The sequence below is a fragment of the Pimephales promelas genome, chromosome 5, assembly GCF_988280905.1.
Source record: "Pimephales promelas chromosome 5, fPimPro1.hap1.1, whole genome shotgun sequence".
NCBI lineage: Eukaryota > Metazoa > Chordata > Actinopteri > Cypriniformes > Leuciscidae > Pimephales > Pimephales promelas.
Window position 1 is genome coordinate 32,396,632 of NC_142773.1, and position 22,041 is coordinate 32,418,672.

General features: G+C 38.2%; 3 protein-coding genes across 7 annotated transcripts; 1 reads left to right on the forward strand and 2 right to left on the reverse strand.

Annotated features, from left to right (window-relative positions):
- The first annotated feature begins 960 nt into the window (after nt 1-960).
- Nucleotides 961-14,540, forward strand: zbtb47a (zinc finger and BTB domain containing 47a). Of its 3 annotated transcripts, XR_016168568.1 has the most exons (7): nt 962-1,347; nt 2,219-3,493; nt 4,130-4,277; nt 4,394-4,509; nt 5,497-5,641; nt 5,720-7,411; nt 14,401-14,540. XR_016168568.1 is itself a non-coding variant. In XM_039675666.2 (6 exons), exons 1-6 carry the CDS (start codon nt 1,342-1,344, stop codon nt 6,124-6,126), a joined length of 2,094 nt encoding a protein of 697 aa, XP_039531600.2. In that variant the 5' UTR covers nt 961-1,341; the 3' UTR covers nt 6,127-8,965. The 3 variants fall into 3 exon arrangements, 2 of the variants coding, with proteins under 2 accessions (XP_039531600.2, XP_039531599.2); XM_039675666.2 differs by lacking the exon at nt 14,401-14,540 and having other exon boundaries at nt 961-1,344; nt 5,720-8,965; XM_039675665.2 differs by lacking the exon at nt 14,401-14,540 and having other exon boundaries at nt 5,720-8,965.
- Nucleotides 9,076-13,006, reverse strand: klhl40a (kelch-like family member 40a). The gene is made up of 6 exons (XM_039675329.2): nt 11,370-13,006; nt 10,917-11,077; nt 10,442-10,549; nt 10,149-10,334; nt 9,906-10,055; nt 9,076-9,790 (listed from the first exon to the last, which is right to left on the reverse strand). The coding sequence occupies exons 1-6, from the start codon at nt 12,471-12,473 to the stop codon at nt 9,679-9,681; spliced, it is 1,821 nt and encodes a 606-aa protein (XP_039531263.2). The 5' UTR covers nt 12,474-13,006; the 3' UTR covers nt 9,076-9,678.
- hhatla (hedgehog acyltransferase like, a) lies at nt 13,898-21,009 on the reverse strand. 3 transcript variants are annotated; one of them, XM_089131320.1, is made up of 13 exons: nt 20,646-21,009; nt 18,570-18,682; nt 17,738-17,805; nt 17,535-17,648; nt 17,280-17,303; nt 16,881-17,075; nt 16,270-16,479; nt 15,930-16,101; nt 15,645-15,789; nt 15,514-15,549; nt 15,206-15,407; nt 14,855-14,999; nt 13,898-14,662 (listed from the first exon to the last, which is right to left on the reverse strand). In XM_089131320.1, the coding sequence occupies exons 2-13, from the start codon at nt 18,673-18,675 to the stop codon at nt 14,520-14,522; spliced, it is 1,560 nt and encodes a 519-aa protein (XP_088987446.1). In that variant the 5' UTR covers nt 18,676-18,682; nt 20,646-21,009; the 3' UTR covers nt 13,898-14,519. The 3 variants fall into 3 exon arrangements, with proteins under 3 accessions (XP_088987446.1, XP_088987447.1, XP_039531335.1); XM_089131321.1 differs by having other exon boundaries at nt 17,280-17,300; nt 20,646-21,008; XM_039675401.2 differs by lacking the exon at nt 17,280-17,303 and having other exon boundaries at nt 20,646-21,008.
- Nucleotides 21,010-22,041: the final 1,032 nt, after the last annotated feature.

The following is a 22,041-nucleotide window of genomic DNA, read 5'->3' on the forward strand; positions in this document are numbered from 1 at the left end:
ATAAAGGTCGAAAATCACTAAGATTTACAACCTTCCTCTTACACCATGTTGTTGAGGACATTTTTGTTGTCTAATGATTATAATCTTTTTTGATGGTTTAGTGTTAAATGGGTTACAGCAGCAGAGCCAGTGTTAGGGCTTGTTCACAGAACTAACGTTAAGTTCAGACGAATCAGAAAAGAAGCGGGTGTCGTCTCGTCTTAGTTGGGTGCATGAGAGAATGCATTAAATATGTTTTTATTTTTAAAAAATTGAAAGAGATTGATAACGGCCGTCAGAAGAGAGAAAATGAGAAAAAAAATTCGATGTTCCCCTCCCACAGCCTCTGAATTAGAAATTATAAAAGCCTGTCCCACATCTACCTCACAACAGGGATAGCTATTTCTTTCTTTCTTTTCTTTTTTCTTTTTTGATGCAAAGGTAATACGCGTCATCACAGGGACCACTTAGTCAAGGGTCCACTTGTCTAATCAGAGTCTAATGGGCTTCTGGCAGTTTAAAATGATTTTTTTTTTTTTTTTTTTTTTTTTTGTCAGTTAGAGTTTGAACAGTCTTGGCTCATTTAATTTGAACATTCAGTCAATGTAGGAAGTATACGGGAAAACTGTCGGATCAGTTAGAAAATAGTAGGTTATATACCAACCACTCTGCAGCCCAAAGCCGAGTCAGTGCGCTACAGGTCTGTGGCGAGTTTGGTGGCTGTGGCACTGTCGGCTTTACCGAAGAAGAAGGAGATTTAAAAAAAAAAAAAAAAAAAAAAAAAGTAGATCAGTTTGTGCTTTGTCAAGCCAACATAACAATTTCAAAACATGAAAAGTAGCATTCTTTTCGTGAAACCACAGTTGTGAGTGCAACGTTTTCGATACAGGCGTCTAACAGAAACGGTATTCTAGCGACACCTCGTGGCCATAGTGGCTGTGTCTGCACTCTGCTGTGAACCAGTTAACTCCGCCGCGGACTCGATGACCCCACTGTCACGGGCTCTGCTGCAGAGGCTGCGCAGCTGGCTCCAGATGCTCAAGACAGACGTTTTAAGACATTAAAAATGCGTTCTTTTCATTTGTAATTATAATTTGAGTCGAAAGATGCTGATTGTGTATTTCACTCTTTTATTTACGTCCCTGTCGCTTTAAAGCTCCAGACAAAACGACCCATATGATTTTCGACCTCCAATCACCATCACTCCCTGGTTGAGAGTGCGAGCCCTTCTGCGTGCGGACATGGCGAAAAGGGACAGATTTCAAAACAGAAAAGCACAGTGGGGATATGAATGAAAACGAAGCACTGAAATGCTAAGGAAGGGAGACGGTACTCCTTCGAGGCAGAGAGCACTGAATCACCATGGTTGTAAGACCCTTTTCCTGTTTATTACCTGCATTATTCTGAGGTTTAATAGGCCTGTACTATCTAACATGTATCAGTCACATCTGAATGACGATGAACTTGTATTACAGATGTGCTGATAGCATGCAGTTCGACAACTTATTGCGACTTTTTGATAAGATGTTGATGTTAAAAAAGTGATAGTCAATAAAGTGGCATGATTTTGAACAATAATATAAAATCAGCTGAACATTATAAGGAAAATATCGAACATAAAGGAAACAGAAAAAATATGTTTTTTTAGATCTTTATATAATATTTCATATTCCACTTCTTACTGTGTGAATAATTTGATGATTATATTATGGCAGTTGAAAAGCCTACATCATTTTGATACTCTAAACAAAATATAATATTGTCATTTAATATATAATATCATTTTCCTTGAGATGAAATGTCCTTTCTTATCTTTAAAAATCACCTTAATATAATATAATTCTATTTTGGATATCTTCACTGCTTACCTGGATAATTGGATAAATATAATATGATTGGTAGAAAGCCTGTATATCATTAAATAATATATAATATTGTAATATAATATAATATTTAAAAAAAAAACATAAAATAATAATATGTTAAATTTCTCCACTGCTTACCTGGATAATTGGATGGTTATTGATTAGCTTATATTAAGACACTACTAGTACACACACACATATAATGTGTTTAATAGAAATAGTTTTTATTAGAAGAATTATAATTCTAAAACAATTTTAATATGCCTAACAGCTGCCTGCCTATTAGACCTGCCTGTTGTTTGATTGCAATGTAAACCAGTATCTACTATTTAAAATGTCAAATTGATGTGCGTCTCAATCATGCTCTGTTGTAGCTCATAGTGGAGAAGACTGCTGAGCACCCATCTGCAGAGTTCTCCGTTGTTGAGGATGAGGCCCTTCACTGCACCTTCTTGATGGACAAGCTGAACAAGCAACGTCTGTTTCAACCAGATCTATGTGACGTGGACATCGTCCTCCTGCACCACCAGACTTCTTTCCAGTTCCAGGCCCACAAGGGTGTCCTAGCAGCCTACAGCCCCTTCTTCCACTCACTCTTTGCGTCGAGTAAGGAGCTGCGGCATGTGGAGCTCTCTCTGGAGGCCCTCCAGCCTCAGGGCCTGCAGCAAATCCTCAACTTCATCTACACCTCCAAGCTTCTGGTCTCCAGCTGCAACGCCCAGGACGTGCTCAAAGCTGCCACGGTGCTCCAGATGAGCAGCATTGCCACTTCTTGCAGTGAACTCATTACTAGAGGCTCGCTGGAAATCAGTTCCGGTGTGGACCACGCCAAACAGGAAGTAAGGGCTCAGAGCTGGGGCAACAGCACCTCAGTAAACTCCATTGTTCACATGGAGATCAAGCAAGAGAAGGACCACACCTGTGCCAGAATCTATGGAGGGAAAAGTGAAGAGAACTCGTATGCTGTTCAAGTTGGCGATGAGCGCCAAGTGCAAGTAGGCGCTTGTAAAGTCGAGGGGAAGGAAACAAGAAACCTGAAGGACTCGGAAGAACTTGGTTCATTTAACGGAGAGCAAATAATTGTAGAGTTGAATTTGAACAACCAGACCCTTAATGTGTCCAAAGGTTTAGAGGGCATCGCAGCAGCTCAGTCACCCTCAGCACAACAGCTTCCTGGAAAAGAAAGGAGGAGCAATGATACTGTTGAGGAATCAAGAGACAATGTGGCCTTGGAGGAGGAGGAACAAGAAGGTGAACAAAGTGTAGATGATGATGATGATGATGTGAGACTTGAAGGCACCAGTGAGGAGGAAGGTGACCATGCATTACCTGTATTCACATCTGAAAGACCACTGCGACAAACCCGGGCCTCTGCTGATGCTTTAGCGATGGTCTCCAAGAGAAGGCGTGTGAGGCAAGAGACGGCTCAGGGTGGGAGCGGGGAGGAGCGTCTGGACCAGGATAGTTTGAAGTTTCAGAGCTTCACCTGTGTGCGGTGCCCCAAGACGTTTAACAACCGCTGGTACCTGGAGAAACACATGAACGTGACACATAACCGCATGCATATCTGTGACAAGTGTGGAAAACGCTTCCTTCTGGAAAGTGAGCTACTGCTGCATCAGCAGACCGACTGTGAGAAGAGCATACAGGTGGGCTCTTTTGTCTATCTATTCATTTATTTAAAATACATTTAAAAACAGCACTTGTGATTTAAATAGACTGATTCTAAGATGAACATGCTTTTAATTTCTGTATTAATATTTTTTTATATTCTGTATTATTTGTAAAAAAAAAAAAGGTGTCCTGATGTCTAGTTAAAATAATAAAATTCTTGAAAAGAAAAAGTAGTAAATAAAGTAGGATTTTTATTATCATTTCTCAGGAAAAAAAAAGTTTAACTGCTTATTACAATTTGAAAAACTTGTGTCTGCCAAATTAGTCGTGGTGCATCCCAAAGAAAAGTTATGTGATGTGACTCTCCTAAAACTTACCTATATATTTATAATCTAATCTTGAAAAAGGTATAAATCTATATAAAACCAACATGAATACAGATGAACTTATCATTGGATCATTGTGGTCATTGGATATCAATCATTGGATGGTTGTGGTTTGTTATTGCTGTGATCTCATTTGAGTGACAGGATGTCCCGCCCTCGTCAAGGACACATAAATTAAAAACGAGCACTGATAAATAATTTATTACAAACACCGCAATATTCCATAAAATCAAGTATTGTCAATATTGTCAATTGTTTTTACTGGTATTTGTCTCATTTTTGTAGTGTCTAACTTGTGGAAAAGCTTTCAGGAAGCTCTGGTCACTTCATGAGCACAATAAGATTGTTCATGGCTATGCTGAGAAGAAGCACACTTGTGAGATCTGTGAGAAGAAATTCTACACAATGGCTCATGTACGCAAACACATGGTCGGTGAGTGGTGTTAATGCCATGTTCACTTTCAAATCTTTACTTTCAGTATCTTTCATACTCTAAACGGTAAGCTTTGACTATCTGACTAATTTCTTACTTGTTCTACGTGTCTTTAGCCCACACAAAAGAGATGCCATTTACCTGTGAGACATGTGGCAAGTCCTTTAAAAGAAGCATGTCTCTGAAGGTCCACTCTCTCCAACATTCAGGGGAGAAGCCTTTCCAGTGTGAGGTATGAAAACATTAAGCAATTAAGTAGGACAAGCTGTGACTATTTTTGTCATTCTTTCAGTTGGATTTAGCAAATTTCATTTCGAGTGTTTTTCTAGTTTTAGTATTTTTCTTAATAATTTTGCATATCAGCACAGTCAATATTTGAAATGGAAATGCAAGGGATATTACAATGAATATTAGAACATAATTTAAAGCTGCAGTCCGCAATTTTTCCACGTTGTCGCCATCTCTGTTCGAAATCTGCAATTGCAGTCATTCACGGAATGGGCTATATGCACGCATAAGTTCCGCATTTGACGCAAGGATGCTCGTCCATTTCCGGTTGTGGAGATTAAAGCGGAGGAAAACGCGGGATTATGGCAGAGTCTTCAAAATTTACTGTCCTCCCATCTTTGAAACGAAATGTACATACGTTTAGATGTAATTTTATATATAGTTATGTTTATTTAATATAATTTTAAAAAGAAGCATAAACACAACGAGGGGTGTCTGTTTTGTCTGTTGTTGTGACTAACGTTTCTTTATAACCATGGAGTATAAAATTCAATATAAATTCTCGGTATTGCATTGGACTCTACGATCGGCGGAAGTTATCGAGCATCCTTACACCTTCACCGGAAATACCGCCGTGCATAGAGCCCATTATCAACAATACGTGAGTTGTAGTTCGACACCACACAGCGTGGATGAACATACTAATTCTGTTTTCGAATACTATTTATGATGGATAGTTTGCGAAGTGGGAAATTAAAATTAAATATAAAATGTTTTGAATCTATATTGATAGCTCGCAAACAATAATAGAACGTTATTCTATGGTTTCTGCACAGTGATAACAAACTATAACCAGGTGAACATGTTTTTGCATCATAACATTGCGTATTTTAGCACATCTGAATTGACCAATCAGCATCCAGGACCAGAACGGTCTGTTTTATAAAATCAATTATTAATGTTTTAAATGAGTCCACTCCTTTTCATTTAGGTCTGTAGTGAGCGTTTTCAGTATAAGTACCAGCTGCGCTCCCACATGAGCATCCACATCGGACACAAGCAGTTCATGTGTCAGTGGTGTGGGAAGGACTTCAGTATGAAACAGTACTTTGATGAACACATGAAGACGCACACCGGTGAGACGCTCTTACACATGTACAGCACTTTGAAATCTTTTATACAGTCAGTCTAAGAGGCCTGCTGTTTCTTTTTAGGAGAGAAACCATATATATGTGAGATCTGTGGGAAGAGCTTCACGAGTCGACCTAATATGAAGCGGCACCGGCGTACACACACGGGAGAGAAGCCTTACCCCTGTGATGCGTGTGGCCAGCGTTTCCGCTTCTCCAACATGCTGAAAGCTCACCGAGACAAGTGTTCCCAGGTCAGGAACCCTCCACTGCTGAACTCCTCCGCTGTAACCAGTCAAACCGATTCTGCTGCAAACCAAGAACTGCCGGTCGGGATGGAAACACTGAGAGATATCAGCCCTCATCTGCGTGGTGTAGTCTCTTTTCCATCATCTGTTCTCCACTCAGTGGACGGGGGTCCGTCACATTCTCAGCTGCATTCCCTTATACCACTCTACTCCGTTGGAAGGACAGACTCCAGGAATCTGTAACTACTGCTTTGTATTTTGTATTATTGTTTCTTTGTGATGCAGAGGTACTTTTTATGTAGCAAAGAGCCTGGGATTTCATATATCCCTTCTAATGTTGACAGAGTTCTCTGTGCTCTGAAAATCTCTAGTTAGGCAAAAAATATTAAGTAAAATACTAAAACTGCAGGGCTCGACATTGACGCTTGTCCGGGATTTTTTGAAGGGAGATTTGCTTGGTCATTTACAATAGAGATTGGCTCAGTGGTTCACGTAGATTGTCTACAAACCGGAAGGTTGGTGGTTCAATCCCCTGTTCCACCTGACCAAGGCCCCGTCCACACTACTGCGTTTTCGTTTAAAAATGGAGAATTAAAATGAATACGATCTCCGTCCACACTAGCGTTTTACCTGCGTATTGGAATTGATCTCCGTCCACATTAAACCGACTGAAAACGTGGATCATGTGACCATTCACCAACACTGGGCATGAGCGTGCAGGTGTAAACAGGAAACGGATTGACTGTTCCTCAGATTTGATGAAGAAGTCCAGGATGTTTTTGTATGTTTTCTTCCGGGGACGGGTCATGTGATGGGTGGCTGGCGAATCAGGGAAGGACACGTCATGACTGATGACACCCAATCATAGAGCCGAGCGTAAGCCTCTGCGTCATCGTTTCTGAAGTCCTCAGTTTTGTCCCGTCTTCACTAAAATGCCGTCTGGAGATTCAAAACGGAGCTAACGCCCCAAATCCTTCTCCTTCTAAAAAATGCGTGACATCACTTAGAGCACCTTTAAAGGGGTGAAATCAAAGTGAGAAATCAAATTTTCCTTGAGCCTTTGACATCTAAAACGTCATCATATTATAAGAATATCCTGTAAGTTTCAGAACTGAAAACGTCCTTGTTAGTCCAATAAAAGCTTTCATTGACACCAGGCTCAGCAAACGACTCCGAGCAATACAGAACATTGTGCAGTGCCTGGTTGTGGAAGAAGACAGTGGCTGCATTAGCTTCCTCTGGATTCCAATAGGACTGCATGGATAAACTTTATTTTTAATGACGTTCCAGCTGATAAGGTAAAACATTGTCCATTTGTTTGCTTCATTTTACTGAGGATTGTTTTGTAAACAAGACTGGATTTGCAGACCGATTAAGATTAAAGAACGGTGCTGTGCCGTCTATATTGGATCTGACAGGAATTGTGCAACACACGGACTCTGGGTCGAACATGTGGGCGAATCATTCCGGTTGCCATTTTACAACATTGGACGTTTTCAAAACAATTTCCCCCACGTACACCGACGAGGTGAGTTGAAACTCATTATAATATGCAAAACTGTTTTCCACTCACAGCAGTGTGCGTTTATTTCCAAGTCTTCTGCGAGACGCCCATAAAAACCGAGCGTTTCTGAGCTGGGCTCAAAACTAGGGTAGAAAATATCTTATTACTTATTACTTTTGATGTTTTTGAATGCAAAAACCAAGCGAACGTCATAAGTTCACCTCAGACAACAATATAATACAATTTAAAAAGCCAGACCCCTTTAAAACATCTCATAACATTATTTAATGCAATTGTAATTTTTCAGTGTAAATGATTTAATTTGATCAGCCCTGCCTAGTGTAACTGCCATATAGTGTCTTATTATTATTTATTGATCAAATGTAGGAATTTAAAATGAAAGGAAGCATACATTTAATAAGATTTGGGGGTTGCTCTTTAAAGGTACAGATATTACAGTTTGCAGACTTAAATATACCAAAGCTGATTGAACACTGATGATAATATTGCTTCAGAACCAGAAAAAAAAAATTCGGACAAGCAACTTTTGCATGGACAAGTACATGAAAATGTTGAGCCCTAAAACTATTACTCAGATGTATAATACTAAATGTAATACATATAGGCTTTTATGTACAGTATATTTACAAAAACATAAATAGACAAAAGCATATTCGGTTTATAGCTTTCAGTTTACATTTTATTAGTCTTAGATGATTTATTTTGCATCAGAGTTTGTCCATGAGTTGAGTACTATTTGTATTTGGGGTCACCGTGATGATCTGCTATATTTACATAGAGGTATATGGAGAATTCATAACGTAAATTGAATAAATTTAAGTAATTAACGTAATAAATTTATCAAAAGTAAATAACGCAGGTTATGTCGGTGGTGGACATGTGCAGTCAGTAGATTCTGGCACTTTATATTAGCTTGTTAGTGTGAAGGGTTTCATAAGGATTTGTTTAGTCTTTACATTTTTTGATAATTGTATCATTTCTGTTCATTGTTTTCAGAAGCATTAATGATAACTATAATTTGTATGTTGTTGGCTTGTAAAGCTGATACCTTTATGAGTCAGTGAATTCAAAACCTCAAAAAAAATTATGTTTTTGGGTGTTTGGGTTGAACTTGAGCTGTTATTGTAAGTCATAAAAACAACAGCGCTCCTTTAACCGGTGAATTATTAGAGATTGTATTATATTATTAATGAAAAAAAAATCAGTTATTCTTCTCTATTTAATATACATCCAATTCTCACAGTCTTGTGTAGACTTTTATGTCTTCTGAATTAAAAAATATATTTTTTATTGTTTTTATCTGGCCATTTTTTGTACTTTTTTGGCTGGAATCTTGTAGTCTCAGATCTTTAAATGTTTTTAAACAGCAGTAATTTGGGTATATTTCATGAATTGGCTATTGCAATCTTATGTCTGCAGTGTTTAGTTTTTGTTGATGTAATTATGAATATTTTGGTCTATATGTTCCAAAATCAGAGAGGTGTTCAGATCAGATCTCTTCATTCCAGAGTGCTTGTGATTGTTGAGAGCTGTCTAATAGTCATGAGGGGAAAACTTGGGGATCCACCTTGAACGTCAATTGCAGTATCAAAAAAAAAAAGGATAGCATACATAATATAAAATAATAACACTTGTAATCCTTCACCTTAACTTTTTATTTTTTATTTTTTTATTTGGCTTTGGACATTTACTACAGACACAACTGTGTTTTGTAGTGTTTTCATTTAGTTTGGTCATTGTCTACAGGATATTAGATTATTGTTCAGTCATTACCATTTATTTCTCTCTCTTGTAAATATAAGAACATTGCACTTGGTCATAATTGCAAAATGTTAAGTTGTTATCTAAAATAACATATAATAGAATGATAGAAATCAATGTACATGGACATTTAAATAAGGTCAAATTATTCAACATTTAATTACCCAATATGACTAACAAAGAATTATTTTGAAAAAAAAAATAGATGGTCTTGTGTTTGTCTCCATCCTTTTCTTAAAAACAGTAGAATTTCTTTTAGACTATTTGCATCATAATAAGATCATCTGTACACTGACCCAGTGAAATTCATAACTCCAACTTGGATATAAAACATTGATCTATTACAGACACAGTATATAGGCTACCTTAAGATCTACCACAAACAAACTATATTAACATTAAGCAAGCTAGGTCTGTGCTGTTCATTATTATTCAGTGGTGTATGGTATTCTGTATTGCCCGTTTATGAAAATGTGGGCGGCATTATTTTGTCTATAGATGACTGTAGATCACAACTTTGTGAGTCTCAAGGTGTTCAAACGCACGCCAAGCACTGTGGCTCCTGCAGCATAACGGATCTCCCTCAAGATCCCATTCCAGCAGTTCTCCTCCTCCTCAAACCTGTCAGGAAAATCCCAAGTTCAAACCTCATGTCTCAACTTTAGTTTCAAATATGATCAAGCTTCCTCAGCTCAATAAATCTTTTCAAAACAGTTTCTTTAACCTAAATACTCACTTCCATATGTCGTTCATTTCGGTGGGCTCCATTTTGTCGGTGGTCTCTTGGGGCATCATAGCAAAACCCCCCACAGCATATAAGCAGCCGCCCAGTTCGATCAGGTTAAGAGAGCTCCTCTCCTGAGGGAACTCCACAAACTCCGACCAGCTAAGCAGGAGACACAAGTGAGAAACTTACCTGAGTTATATTGTTTGGCGAGCTTGCATTGTACACATAATATGATAAAAGAGCGACACGTACGAGTTGCTGGCGATGTCGTAGACTTCCACACTGCTAGTCAGGCCGTTATCAGTAACTCCAGTCACCACATAGATTTTGTTTTTGTGAACAGCAGCGCCGAACAGCGAGCGGGCAGTTTTCATGGGTGCCAGATCCTTCCATTCAAACTTAGTGGGGTCATAGACACAGACTCTCTTCAAGCATTTCCTGAATGATCACATTTCAAGTCATGCGGTTATGAAAACCGAGGGAAACCTGGCATTCCTAGGCTATGTGTTTGTAAATTAGGATAAAATATCAGGTTCTTTACTCACTTGCTCTCAGTTTTTCCACCTATCACATAGACCAGCCCTTTGTGTGAAACGATTCCATGTCCATAAACTGCATATGGAAGAGGGTCCGACTCTCCCCATTTGAATGACCTGTGTGATAATGAAATTATTAATCAAAACAAATCAGAATTCAACCATATCAAACAACATCATATTGACCAGGTTGACTTGTGTGGTATACACAAACATATATATATATATATATATATGACTACATCTTAATCGTATGATCATTTTACATTCACTCTACTGAGATGCCTTGCATTTTTGAAGGCTGCATAGATGTATAAATATTCAATAAGATATTACCAAAGATATCTCTATTTTGGTATAGACCATTAGACTGTTGCTGCCTCAGACTGTCCTGAAACTGTCTGAAATCAGTTTCGGGATATACCTTTGAGCGCAAACACTGACTGGTCAGCTGCTTGTTACGATATCTCCTGATACTACTCACTGTCTGTCGTAGATCATTACAGAATCTAGTGCACGTGCTCCCTCCTTCAGTTCTTTTCCTCCCACCAGATAGATGGAGTTGTCCGCTTCAGCCAGACCGAAGAGACAGCGAGGGTTTGGTAGTGAGGGCATCCCCAGCCAGTCAGAGCTCATGGGATCAAACTGTGGGGTAAACAAGAGCTCAGATTAAAAAAATAATAATCCAAAAGCACTGATATAATTGTTTAATTTCTTCAACACAATCCCTTCAGAGGTTTCATTGGAAAAACATGAGGAAAATGTGTCATTAAAAACATGACACATGAGGTTCAAAGCTTTAACAGCTGTTCTGAAGCAAAATAGACCCTGAGGGTCATTCTCACAAATGTATTTTTGGAAAGTGATGCTTTGAGTCATTGATTTGTACTGCAAACACATTAAGCAACATTCGCAAAACATGCCTGTGTGTTGTTACCTGAAGAAAGTACGAACTGAACGGCTGTTCTTTGTTCTCCTCATTGTACATCAGACCTCCAGCGACGAAGATCTGGTTTTCCTTCGTGACAAGACTGCAGTGGTTCTTAGGGATCTCTGTGGATGAAGACGCCATATAGCACTCGTTTGCACCAACGTCATACGCCACTGTGCCTGCATCGCTAATCATCAATATAAGGTCTGTTTGAAACATTCCAAAACGTGGGTTGTCATTCAGGATCCCTGGCAGCAAACCCTCCTCATCTTCAGAATCCGCCGCCTCGCCTTCCTTCCTGTGCCTTTTGACCCTATGAAGCAGTCCTTTCTGTGCATCCTTGATAAGCTGGAGCTCCTTCTTGAGCTCCTGATCCATCCTGATCAATTTGTGCCCCTCGACTTTCTCTTTAAAGTAACTTGTCGGCATAAGACGGAAACGTACGCAGTGTAGAAGTTCTGGAAGGTCTTTTAGTCTCTCACTCGTGTCATACTCCACCCAGTCCATGAGAGATTCAAACACTGCCTCTTCTCGTTCAACATTCAGGGAGTCACATGTGATGATGGCCGCCAACTCACTGGGACCCAGCTGATGGAAGTCTTGGTCCCGAATGATGAGGGGATACCGGTCGCAGATGAAGTCCCGTGCCTCCAAGGCCAAACGTGGACAGTCCAGCAACAGTCCCAGTCTGAAGATGGCCAGACAGTTACTGAGAACAAGCTTCTGCTGCAGATACGACACACACACGCTGAAGATTGACGGAATCTGGTACATGTTGGCCGCCATAAAAATGTCTTGGACATTCTGCTCAGTCAGGTTGATATCCGAGGTGTACATGTACCTCAGGATCATTCCCATGGTCCCAGGTTCGATGTCTTTTAGAACAATCTCCCGGTTTTTGCTCTCTTCTAGGTCTGACAGGAACATGGCCTTGAAGTAAGGACTGCTAGCGGCTAGCACTAGCCTATGGCAAGGAAACTCTTTGTCTTTGATCTTCAGAACACAGTCCACAAACTTGTTAGCATCTAGGAGATCACAGAGCCCATCTTGTAGGAGCGTTTGCTGGTACATCCGCGGCTCTGTCACTGGGTCCACTGACATGGAGGCCATCTTGTTATGGTTTGATGTGATTTCAGTAGAAGGGAGGGATGTCCTCTCCCACTGCAGAACTGAACTGACTGTAACACCGTTACTCTGAAAGAGTATGGCGGCGGATGTGCCTCTTTGGTGTGGCCTCCTTCCTCAGCTGTCACAAGTTATCAGCTACTGTCTGTCCATCTATATATAGAAATGTGCAAATGAACCACACTTAGGGCCTGAAATTCAACCTGTCCCTCCCTTCCCCCGCCAAACAGATCATGCCAACAGTTGACATGCTGCTCACTGGGACTACTGACTAAGTTGTAGATCTTATGCCAAAAAGACAGGAAGATGTGAAAATGTTACTGTGAAATGTGGCCAATTTGAAAATTGAAGAGTTTGAAGAGTTACAGAGAAATCATACCAGATTTGAAAGGAGACAAACAGAAGTTTGCCTGCCTGTTGCTTTAAGAGATTATGTCCACCTGGTGGAGCCCTCTAGTGGAGCTCCCCACGATAGTGGGCTCCTGCATCCAATAGCTAGCCTGGTTCAACCAGACTCTAGTTCATTTCATTTCCACAGAAGTAAAATGAAATTGAGCTGAAGTGCGTAGGAGGGCGCAGCCAGGCTATCCAATAGCATCAATTAAGAGAAACTAATCCAATTTTTTAAATTTGTAACATTCAAATTTATGTTACAAATAAATTTAGTTATTAATGTGGTTTTTTTTTTTTTTTTCATTTTTTTTTTTCATATGTTAAGAAGTGGAAATAGCAGGGAGAACAGGAATGGCAAGTGACAGGTGTGCCATATAGGTTCTTATATTTTCATAAGGTATACACTTAAAAAAAATATCTGTCAAAAGGTTGTTTTCACAGTGATGAACCATTTTTGGATTCCCATAGAACAGTTCTTAAAATAACCACTGTCTGTGAGAAACATTTAAGTAATCTAGACTCTAGAGAACATTTAGATGCCAATAAAAAAATGTTTATTTTCAATAGTGTATATGAAGACAAGTGTCAAGCGAAAGGTTAATTCTGTGCTAATAACCAACGCATTCTGATAACAGCATAGCAGACCTACAGTATTCATCAGTGTATATTTAGACCCATTAATCAACTCAAATCTCCTGTGTGCCGCTTAAAGCTCTATGTAGGACAAAGCCTAATAGGGGAATGTTTTCACACCGTATTATATCACATCTGCTGGAGTATGACATGAGTAACATAAAAATGTGATTGCACAAAGTTTAACTTTGAAAAGTGACTAAGCTCTATGTTGCTGAAATGCCCAATGGTGACTACATGTATGTTTTGTGTCATAATGGCTGTAAACCAGGGTTATTATAGTAATCTAAAACTAAAATTAAAACCATGACAAATGGTACTTGAAATAAAATAAATGTTAACTGAAATAAAATAATATAAATGTATATATATATAAAAAAAACGTATTTTATTTCAGCAAGTTACCAAAACATGCACAAACATTTCTCATTTAAATTGGTTTATCTTAATGGACTGAAATAATTAAAACTAAAATGAATAAAAACTATATTGACATACAAATAAAAACAAAAAGAAAATGACTAAACGGAAAACAAGATATAATAAAAAATAATTTTAAATTATGAATAAAAACTATAATAGTATTTCAATAATACTAAAATAACATGGCTGTAAACATATTAAAAATATTAAGAAAGACTGAAACAAAAGACAGCACTGAAAAATTGTAATTTTGTTTTTTTTTTATTGTTCAATATATTATTTATTCATAAAATATTTGGCAAGACCATCCTTTAAAATGCTATATCCACTGAAAATATAAATAAAAAATGCACTTCTTGGTTTGTCTGTGCAAGATTATGTCGAAAGACAAGTTGCATCTGGCTACAGCAAGTGCACTTCAGAACTATTCACAGTTAAGAACATCTTTTGTTTTTTAAAACAGACTTATGCAAAGCAGTGACCATAGTGATGGGACAGCATCGGTCTGGCATGAAAGCTCAGGGGTAGAATTAACAAGAAGGACCTCAAGAGCTGGATCGGATTCAATGATCTCTCTGTCCATTACTCGGCCTTGTGTTTGCCCGTCTCTGGGGGCGGCACTGGTTCTGGATCATCCAGTAGTGCCTGCTTTCGCTCTCTCTCCTTGATCAGCTGCACGCCACAGTAAGTCACAAACAGCACCGAGAGGGTGGAAAAGGGGAAGCCTGAGGGAATCACAAGAGTCACAAAGAGAATTGTTGGGCTGATACAACATTGTTTTAACAATTTACATAGATATATACATATATAGAAAAATCATATATAAGTGATTTACATATAAGACATGTTTAACACAAGATTCTAGCTACTTTTGTTTTATTTTTCATTATATAATGACCTAAAACCATAAAAATTACCTTTAAGAAGCAGTCTTTTAGCAACCAGCTGAGCAAAATCCAGACTGTTTAGCGCCAGGACGTTGTACAGGATAATCTGCCAGAAGTTAACAGCGTTGAACAAGCCCCTGATTCGACGTGACATCGCCTCAGACATGAGATTCCGCTGGAAAAATATTAATATTACATTCTGGCTGAACTCAGAGTAAGCAAATGCTGTTATTTTAATATCAGTGAAATACAAGGCTATTCGGTCATGATGTAATATTCAAAGGGAATCATTTGGTAGTGTAATGATTGAAAACCCAAATGCTTAAATCCATCAGGCTGAATTACAATGTATTTGTTCAGTGGATGTCTTTGGGATCTTACCTCAATTGTGGAAAACGGTGGCAGAGAAAAGAGCTTAGCCACCCACAGTTCAAAGTTTAGGCCAAAGCAGTTAAAGAAAGACCAGATGTAAACCAGCTCACAGGGCCCGAGCCACAGAGTTGTGACCGCAAAGGTGCAGATGGTTGCAAGAAGCTCCTTGAAGATAGCATCATGGTTTTCTCCGATATAGTCATAGACATATCTTTAACAAAGAACAGGAGATATTTGTTTTTAATGAGTATATGATTGGTATAGCAATATTAAAATTATACATGTGATAATATACATGGGATTGATTATTTGCTCACTTGCATAGCCAGTCATTGATTCCTCTGTCAAAGTGTCTGAAAAGTCAAAGACAGGAGAAACTGTTAATGTGATCTGGTTACACAGACCCAAAAACATGCTCCATTTCTCTTCTGTTAATGACAATACTTACGTTTCAGCGAAAACATAGAGCATTGTGATGCATTTAGGAGGCTGAGGGGGGTCAAGATGGTCCAGTCTGGATACCGTGTTGATGACACCAAACATGACGGCTGCTTTCACCCAGTCATACACCAGATTAGAGTATGCCAAACCAGCTGAAAAACAATTCAACAAAATTGGAGTGAGTGAACAAATTAATTTCTACTTACTTACTTACTTACTTGTAACAGAATTTCTAAACATCCACTGTGCTTTCTAACTATTTACTAAAATGAAATAATTTTATCAAACAGACCCAGAGACCAGTCAGACAGTTGCTTCAAAAGCTTCAAATCATTAGGGATGGTCAAAATGTAAAGGAAATGGAAGAAGACATCCACCACCAAAATAGCCCCAAGGTGCACCAAAGCTTGAATGGTGATGTTCCACATCTCTCTTTCTTTACGAGTCAAGTTAGGGTTGTTAGCCTGAGAATATCAGAGGAATCACCAGAGTGACATTATCAACACATTTATGTATTCTATTATATAGATTGTGTTTTATAAACATGATTTTATAGACTGCACCTTTAAAATCGTGTTTTTTCTTGAGAACAATGTTTAGAAGGTTTCGGATTCTTGTTATGCATGACTCACCTGCTCATGGAAACGATCAAAGGTCATGACAGGGCCAAAGAAGAAGAAGGGTAGGTAGAAGTTGTACTTGATCAGATCCATGAAACTGTAGTTGCCGTCTTTCTTCTCACAGTTCTCTAGAGCAAAGCTCATACAGCGCATAATGGAGAAGCCGCAGCCTCCATAGAACAAGACGTCTTGCAGATCAAAGGAGCCAGTCCCAAAGCCTTCCTGCATTAAAACATCATCAGAACATCAACTAAAAGGTTTTTCACTGCTGATGTAGATGCCTGAATTGCATCCATTTACATCTATACTAAATTTTTTGGTTAGACTGTGGGGGAAAAGTTACATTTTACACTCTCACAGAGCATCGACGTCAACGGTGTTGTATGAATGCAATTGGCTAGCGTCTGTGCTAGGGTATTTACATAGGCTATTTGATTGGCTGATGCCTGCGTTGGTGCTTCAAAAGTTCCCATAAGCAACGCCAGTGATGTGGCACAACGAAACCCACATTTTAGTTAGGCAACGCATGATGTCACCCATTCAAAGTAAATGAGAAACCCCATGTGAATGCACTGTGAGAGGCATTAAAAAAACGATGATACAACAACTATGGCCTTTCTCACCTGCCAACTGTTAAAGGGCTCCATCTTAAATGTTGCCAGGCTAGTAAGTCCAGCCACAAAGCAGAGCCACTTCCTCTTGATGAGGGAAACACTGTAGAGGATGATGCAGTGTGTCAGGATGAGAGAGATGTATGTCCATCCCATAGTAATCAGGACAGCTAGAGAGCCATACACCATATAGATCAAAGATCTGTTCTGTGGGTTAGGAAGAACATTTCTTGTGAAAAAAAAAACACATTTATGTAATCCAGCTGTCACATGCAACTTTATTGAATGTGGTTTTAAAGGACTTTTAAGTTTCTACTAAGTGTTAGAAATTACAATATAGTCCAGCATTCGCTTGAGTTGTAGCAGCACTAATATTAGTTGGTCAATTAGTATGATCAAAGAAAGAGTTACCTTGAATGCATCTATACCAGTCTTCTTTGTCAGCAGACGAAATAAATGTAACATTTCACACATCATTCAGATTAGATTGTTTCACACATGCATTGTCAATATCAAAGTGCTTTTTTCACAATAACATTGGTTAACAGTTGTTGGCATAAAAATCATGCAAAACACCAACACAAAATAGCACAACAAATAGTATTACTCTTAAGTCATTGTAAATGACCTGATCATTGTGCACAGGATGCATAAACTATACATTACCTTTGGAGACAACATTGAGCAGATCTTAGCAAAGATCACATGACCAGAGAGGGCAAAAAGGATATGGTTGCGGAAAGTGGTAAACCACATCACCCATTCAAAATCTGACGCATCCTGAAGAGATAGAGGGTATCAGTCACAGAAAGCTTAAATAGGATTAAATACGAGTCATTTATGTAATAACATAGTGATATGATCCTTGCCATTTTTCGGTCAAAGTAGTGCCATCCTGGTTTCACATTTTCCCTAAATGCCCTTCTGTTTACATGCTCTGGAAGTAAAAGAGAAAAGATTCATAAAAGCAGCAAGGTGCATTTTAGGCTAAATAATAAAACTTGCCACCTGACCACATCATGTTTCTATTATATTTTAAATCAAGAAGGATGTTGAAATTTGTTTCATTGCTATAAAATTACAATATTTATTGTGTAAAATGAACATTAGATTCACATGATTCAACAGCAAATAGGGTGAGCTCCAGCCTCCAGAGCAAAACCTAATAGCATTATATAAGAAAGATAAAAAAAGCCAGCCTGCATATTCAGAGGCTCTCTGTGATAATCCAGACTCTCATAAATATTTTGAGATTATGAGATGATGGTCCTGTGAAATCTGAAAAAACTTTGTATCATGAATTACAAAGATAATACAAATTGCATAACAGATCTTTTTTTTTTAAGTCAAGGGTTGTTGAGCGGGTTTCAATGTAGGAATGGATTTAGAAATAACTAAATGATTAAGTCTAAAATTATGTTTATGTGCCAATAAGTAGACATAATCAATATGTATGTAATATGTGATATAGACAGAACCTGGCCTGGTTTGCTCCAGGACCAGCATGGATGCCAATAAGCAAAACAGTCTGCCCAGTGCCCACACACAAACAATAACACTATATAGTGCTCTAATTTACAATGAACAAGAGAAAATGCACCTTTATTCATGGTGTTCTAGGGCATCCATGATAGACATGAATATAATAAATACGTGTCCTTAATGTAGGAAGAAAAAGCAAGAGATAAAAATAAAGTGTACCACTGGAGGCCTCAATGATCCAGCTGCCTGCCCATAAGAGTGCAAGAGAAAGGACAGCAGTGTACATGTACAGCTCAATCTTGGGAAGGGCTGCCTTGATCCCCATGGTTAACCTGAAGAGAAGTCTTAACATTAGAATCCAATTAACTTAAGTTACACTTAAGTTACATGAAAATTATCTTACAAGGTAGCTAGGCCTAAAGGTAACGTTAAATCTTACCGTTACACACTACCCCCACAAGTTTAAGGTTGTTTTTATTGTTTGTCATGTTAAATGTTCATAAACCAATAATTAATTATAATGTCGAATCGTATTTATTTTGTATTTTATTTTTTGTTTGTATTATACAATATTTTATTGGCTCCGCTGTCGTACTCACTAACGGCCGTTGGGGGTCAAACGTCACTCACACTTCTCAGATAAGTTATCCACCGGTCCTTCTCTTCTTTCCAGGTATTTTACAACCAGGTCAAAATGACACTATTTCAATACTTTTCGTATATAGAAAGGTATATTTGAGTTTAGTGAGAAAGTTGACCTCAAAAACGGTAAGAAAATAAAAACACTTTGCTTCTGCCGTCAAGCAATGGAAGGCGGGGAAATTTTCACCTTATGATATCAGCGGGCAATTATTTGTCCAATCACAGGAGATTGTTGTGACGTATCTATTAATAATAATGAGGTTACAAATTTGCAGTTGGAGTAAAAAAAGTTTTCAATTCATCATAAGATAAATATAATAAAGTGCTAGAATTCAAAATAGCATAGCCTATATATATTAAATGTACTTTTTATTTTTATTTTATAATTGTGCTGATTATAATTCCCATTCAACAGTGACGTTGTCAAGAAACAGTACATTCGGATTTGCACCCTTAATCAAGTTTTACTTGCAAAACTAGTTTCCAAAGTCCAATTTAAAGGAGTGGTGATTTGTAATGCTTCAAACATTAGTTTAAATGGTAGGCTACAACAAAAGCATATTAACTTGTAGGCCTATCTCATGAGCCTTAAATGTTAATTTAGCCTAGCAATTTATTTGTGCTCGTTTCAGCACTTTCTCAATTCATTCGTTACCGTGAAATAGCAACATAATAATGTTCGTTACTGTGTCTGCTGTAGGCTAAACCACACTGCAAACTCTCAATGTAAAAAAAGCAATGATGATAACATGTTTTTATATATTGTTTAACTCATCAAAACAAGTTAAGCAAGTTTCAACCATTTAATGAAGTCAGTTCAATGTATTTTAAGTTACAATTACTTAAACATCCAAGTTGATTGCACTTAAAAATGTAAGGCAGCAACCTCTGCCAAGTGCAGTAAAATTAAATTAACAGTAATAGTAAAATTAAAAGCTGATATTTTGCAGGAAAAAAGACACTATTACCATAATTATGTAAAAGTATAGCATACACGCACACAATACTCATCAATAATTAATATTATAGCTTATGCGTATTATTTTACGCATTAAACGATAACACCAAATGGGCTAGGCTATGTCTCCGCCTTCAGTAACAAAACTAAAACAAATTACAACAAAAACACTGGCACTTAGTTGACACCCAGTCTAATTCTCAGAAGACAAGACTAGTCAGTGACTTAAATGGGAGTGCCTGTTTTCACGGCTCCTCAGAAACAGCACAGTCAGCTGCGCCGCGCCGTACAACCTCTTCCTATTTTAGCCCGAGCAGTTGCTCATGGTAGTACAGTGCGGCAGCTGCAGCGCAATGCGATCTCCCACACATCAGGAGATCCTTCAGGAGCACGAGAAACCAAGGACGAGCGTGCTGCCACTCACTTTCCTTGATCTTAACAGTTAATTAATAACGAAGGCTTGCGTGTTGACTACCTGTTCAATTAAAATCAGAGTATTCGACTAATTAATATATAGGTACAGGCAAATCCAAAGTGCGGTTAGATGATGCTGCAATGCAACCCACCAACCTCCAAACGCCCACACGCCGCCTTACTTGTTATGGTCCGTGGGACTCTATCTGTTTGCAACACCGTGTACAGTAAGTACAGTAGGCTAATTCAAAACCAGGTGCACTTGCTCAGTCAGTACTAACCTTGTATCTGCCTTTCACAGCCGTTTAGATGTTTGAAGACAGATGTCAACCCCCTCAAAATTAGGGGGAAAAAAAGAAAAGAAAAGGGGGGTGAGTTGGGGCTTCTCCTAATACATCCGTCCCGGTTTCCCAGTGCCGATGGTGCACTGTGAAAGGCAGCAGTATCTGGTGTGGATGTTGCGGGAGGGGGTGTAGAGAGAGTGTATTTATAATCCGGAGTGGAACCGTCGAGGGGTGGCACCAACTGTCCATCAAAAAGGCGCACAAATTGAAGAAGTGCTAATTGATACAAGTGATGGCCGGTTGGAGAAATGCATTTGTTATGTTCTGGTCCGTCCGTGGGGATGATAGCCTATTAGCTACTGTCCCAAAGCAGAGAGCTCATCTAGTGAACCATCACTCACTTCTTCATGACATAACTTTGGTAGTCTATTTTTCCAACTGGGCTATGCATAGATCAATAATCTGATGAATCTGAAATGCGCACCATTTGTTATTAGCATTTTCCTCAGCGACGGGGCTCAAATCAATGGGGGTTAGGGTAAAGTGAGGGATTTTACTGACCCCAAACGAGGTGGGCCCGCAGATTTGTGCTGTAGGCTATACGCCTATACGCATCTTGATTTGATGATATCTTTATTTTGAACATAAATAAAAAATAAAAATAAAATAGTAATGAAAGAAACAAAGAATAGTGGTAAAAACAAATGAACAACAAAGGGTTTCCAAAAAAAGGGTTTCCAAAAACCCTATTTACCTGTGCAAAAAGGAGTAGGAAGAAGTAAAACTTTCCCATTTATATGACTTATACAAGCATTGATTCAATAAAATCTTCGCAACTTGCCTATAAGAAACCGGAATTATCTGGCTATTAGAAAGTCAAAAAGGTTACAATCACGCATTCATCTGAATACTTCTGTTTCTACTACATTTGCTCATTTTTAAACAGGCTTTTCTGATTATCACCCCAAAGTGACAAAAAGCACGGAAAAGAAACTGTAAATAAAGACAGGCTATTTTGTTCATAGTTCTGCAGCTAAACAAGACTATGTAAAATAAACAAATAATAGGCCAATAAATAAAAATTATATATATATATATAGGCCTATATTATATACTATATATATATATATATATATATATATATATATATATTACGTACAGGTTAACGGTTTATAGGCTTAAATATTACAAAAAGCAATAGCCTAGCTATAATTCAAAACAAAAAATGCATGGGTTAACATGACAATTTCATGTATTTGTGTTAATGTAGGTGTTAATTTCAAATAAAGACCAGATTGTTTGTTGTTGCTTATGTTTTTTATTTGTTTATTTATTTATTTTTTGACATAATTGACAACCTTTGGAAACACGCGAAATTAAAAAGGGGAAGAAA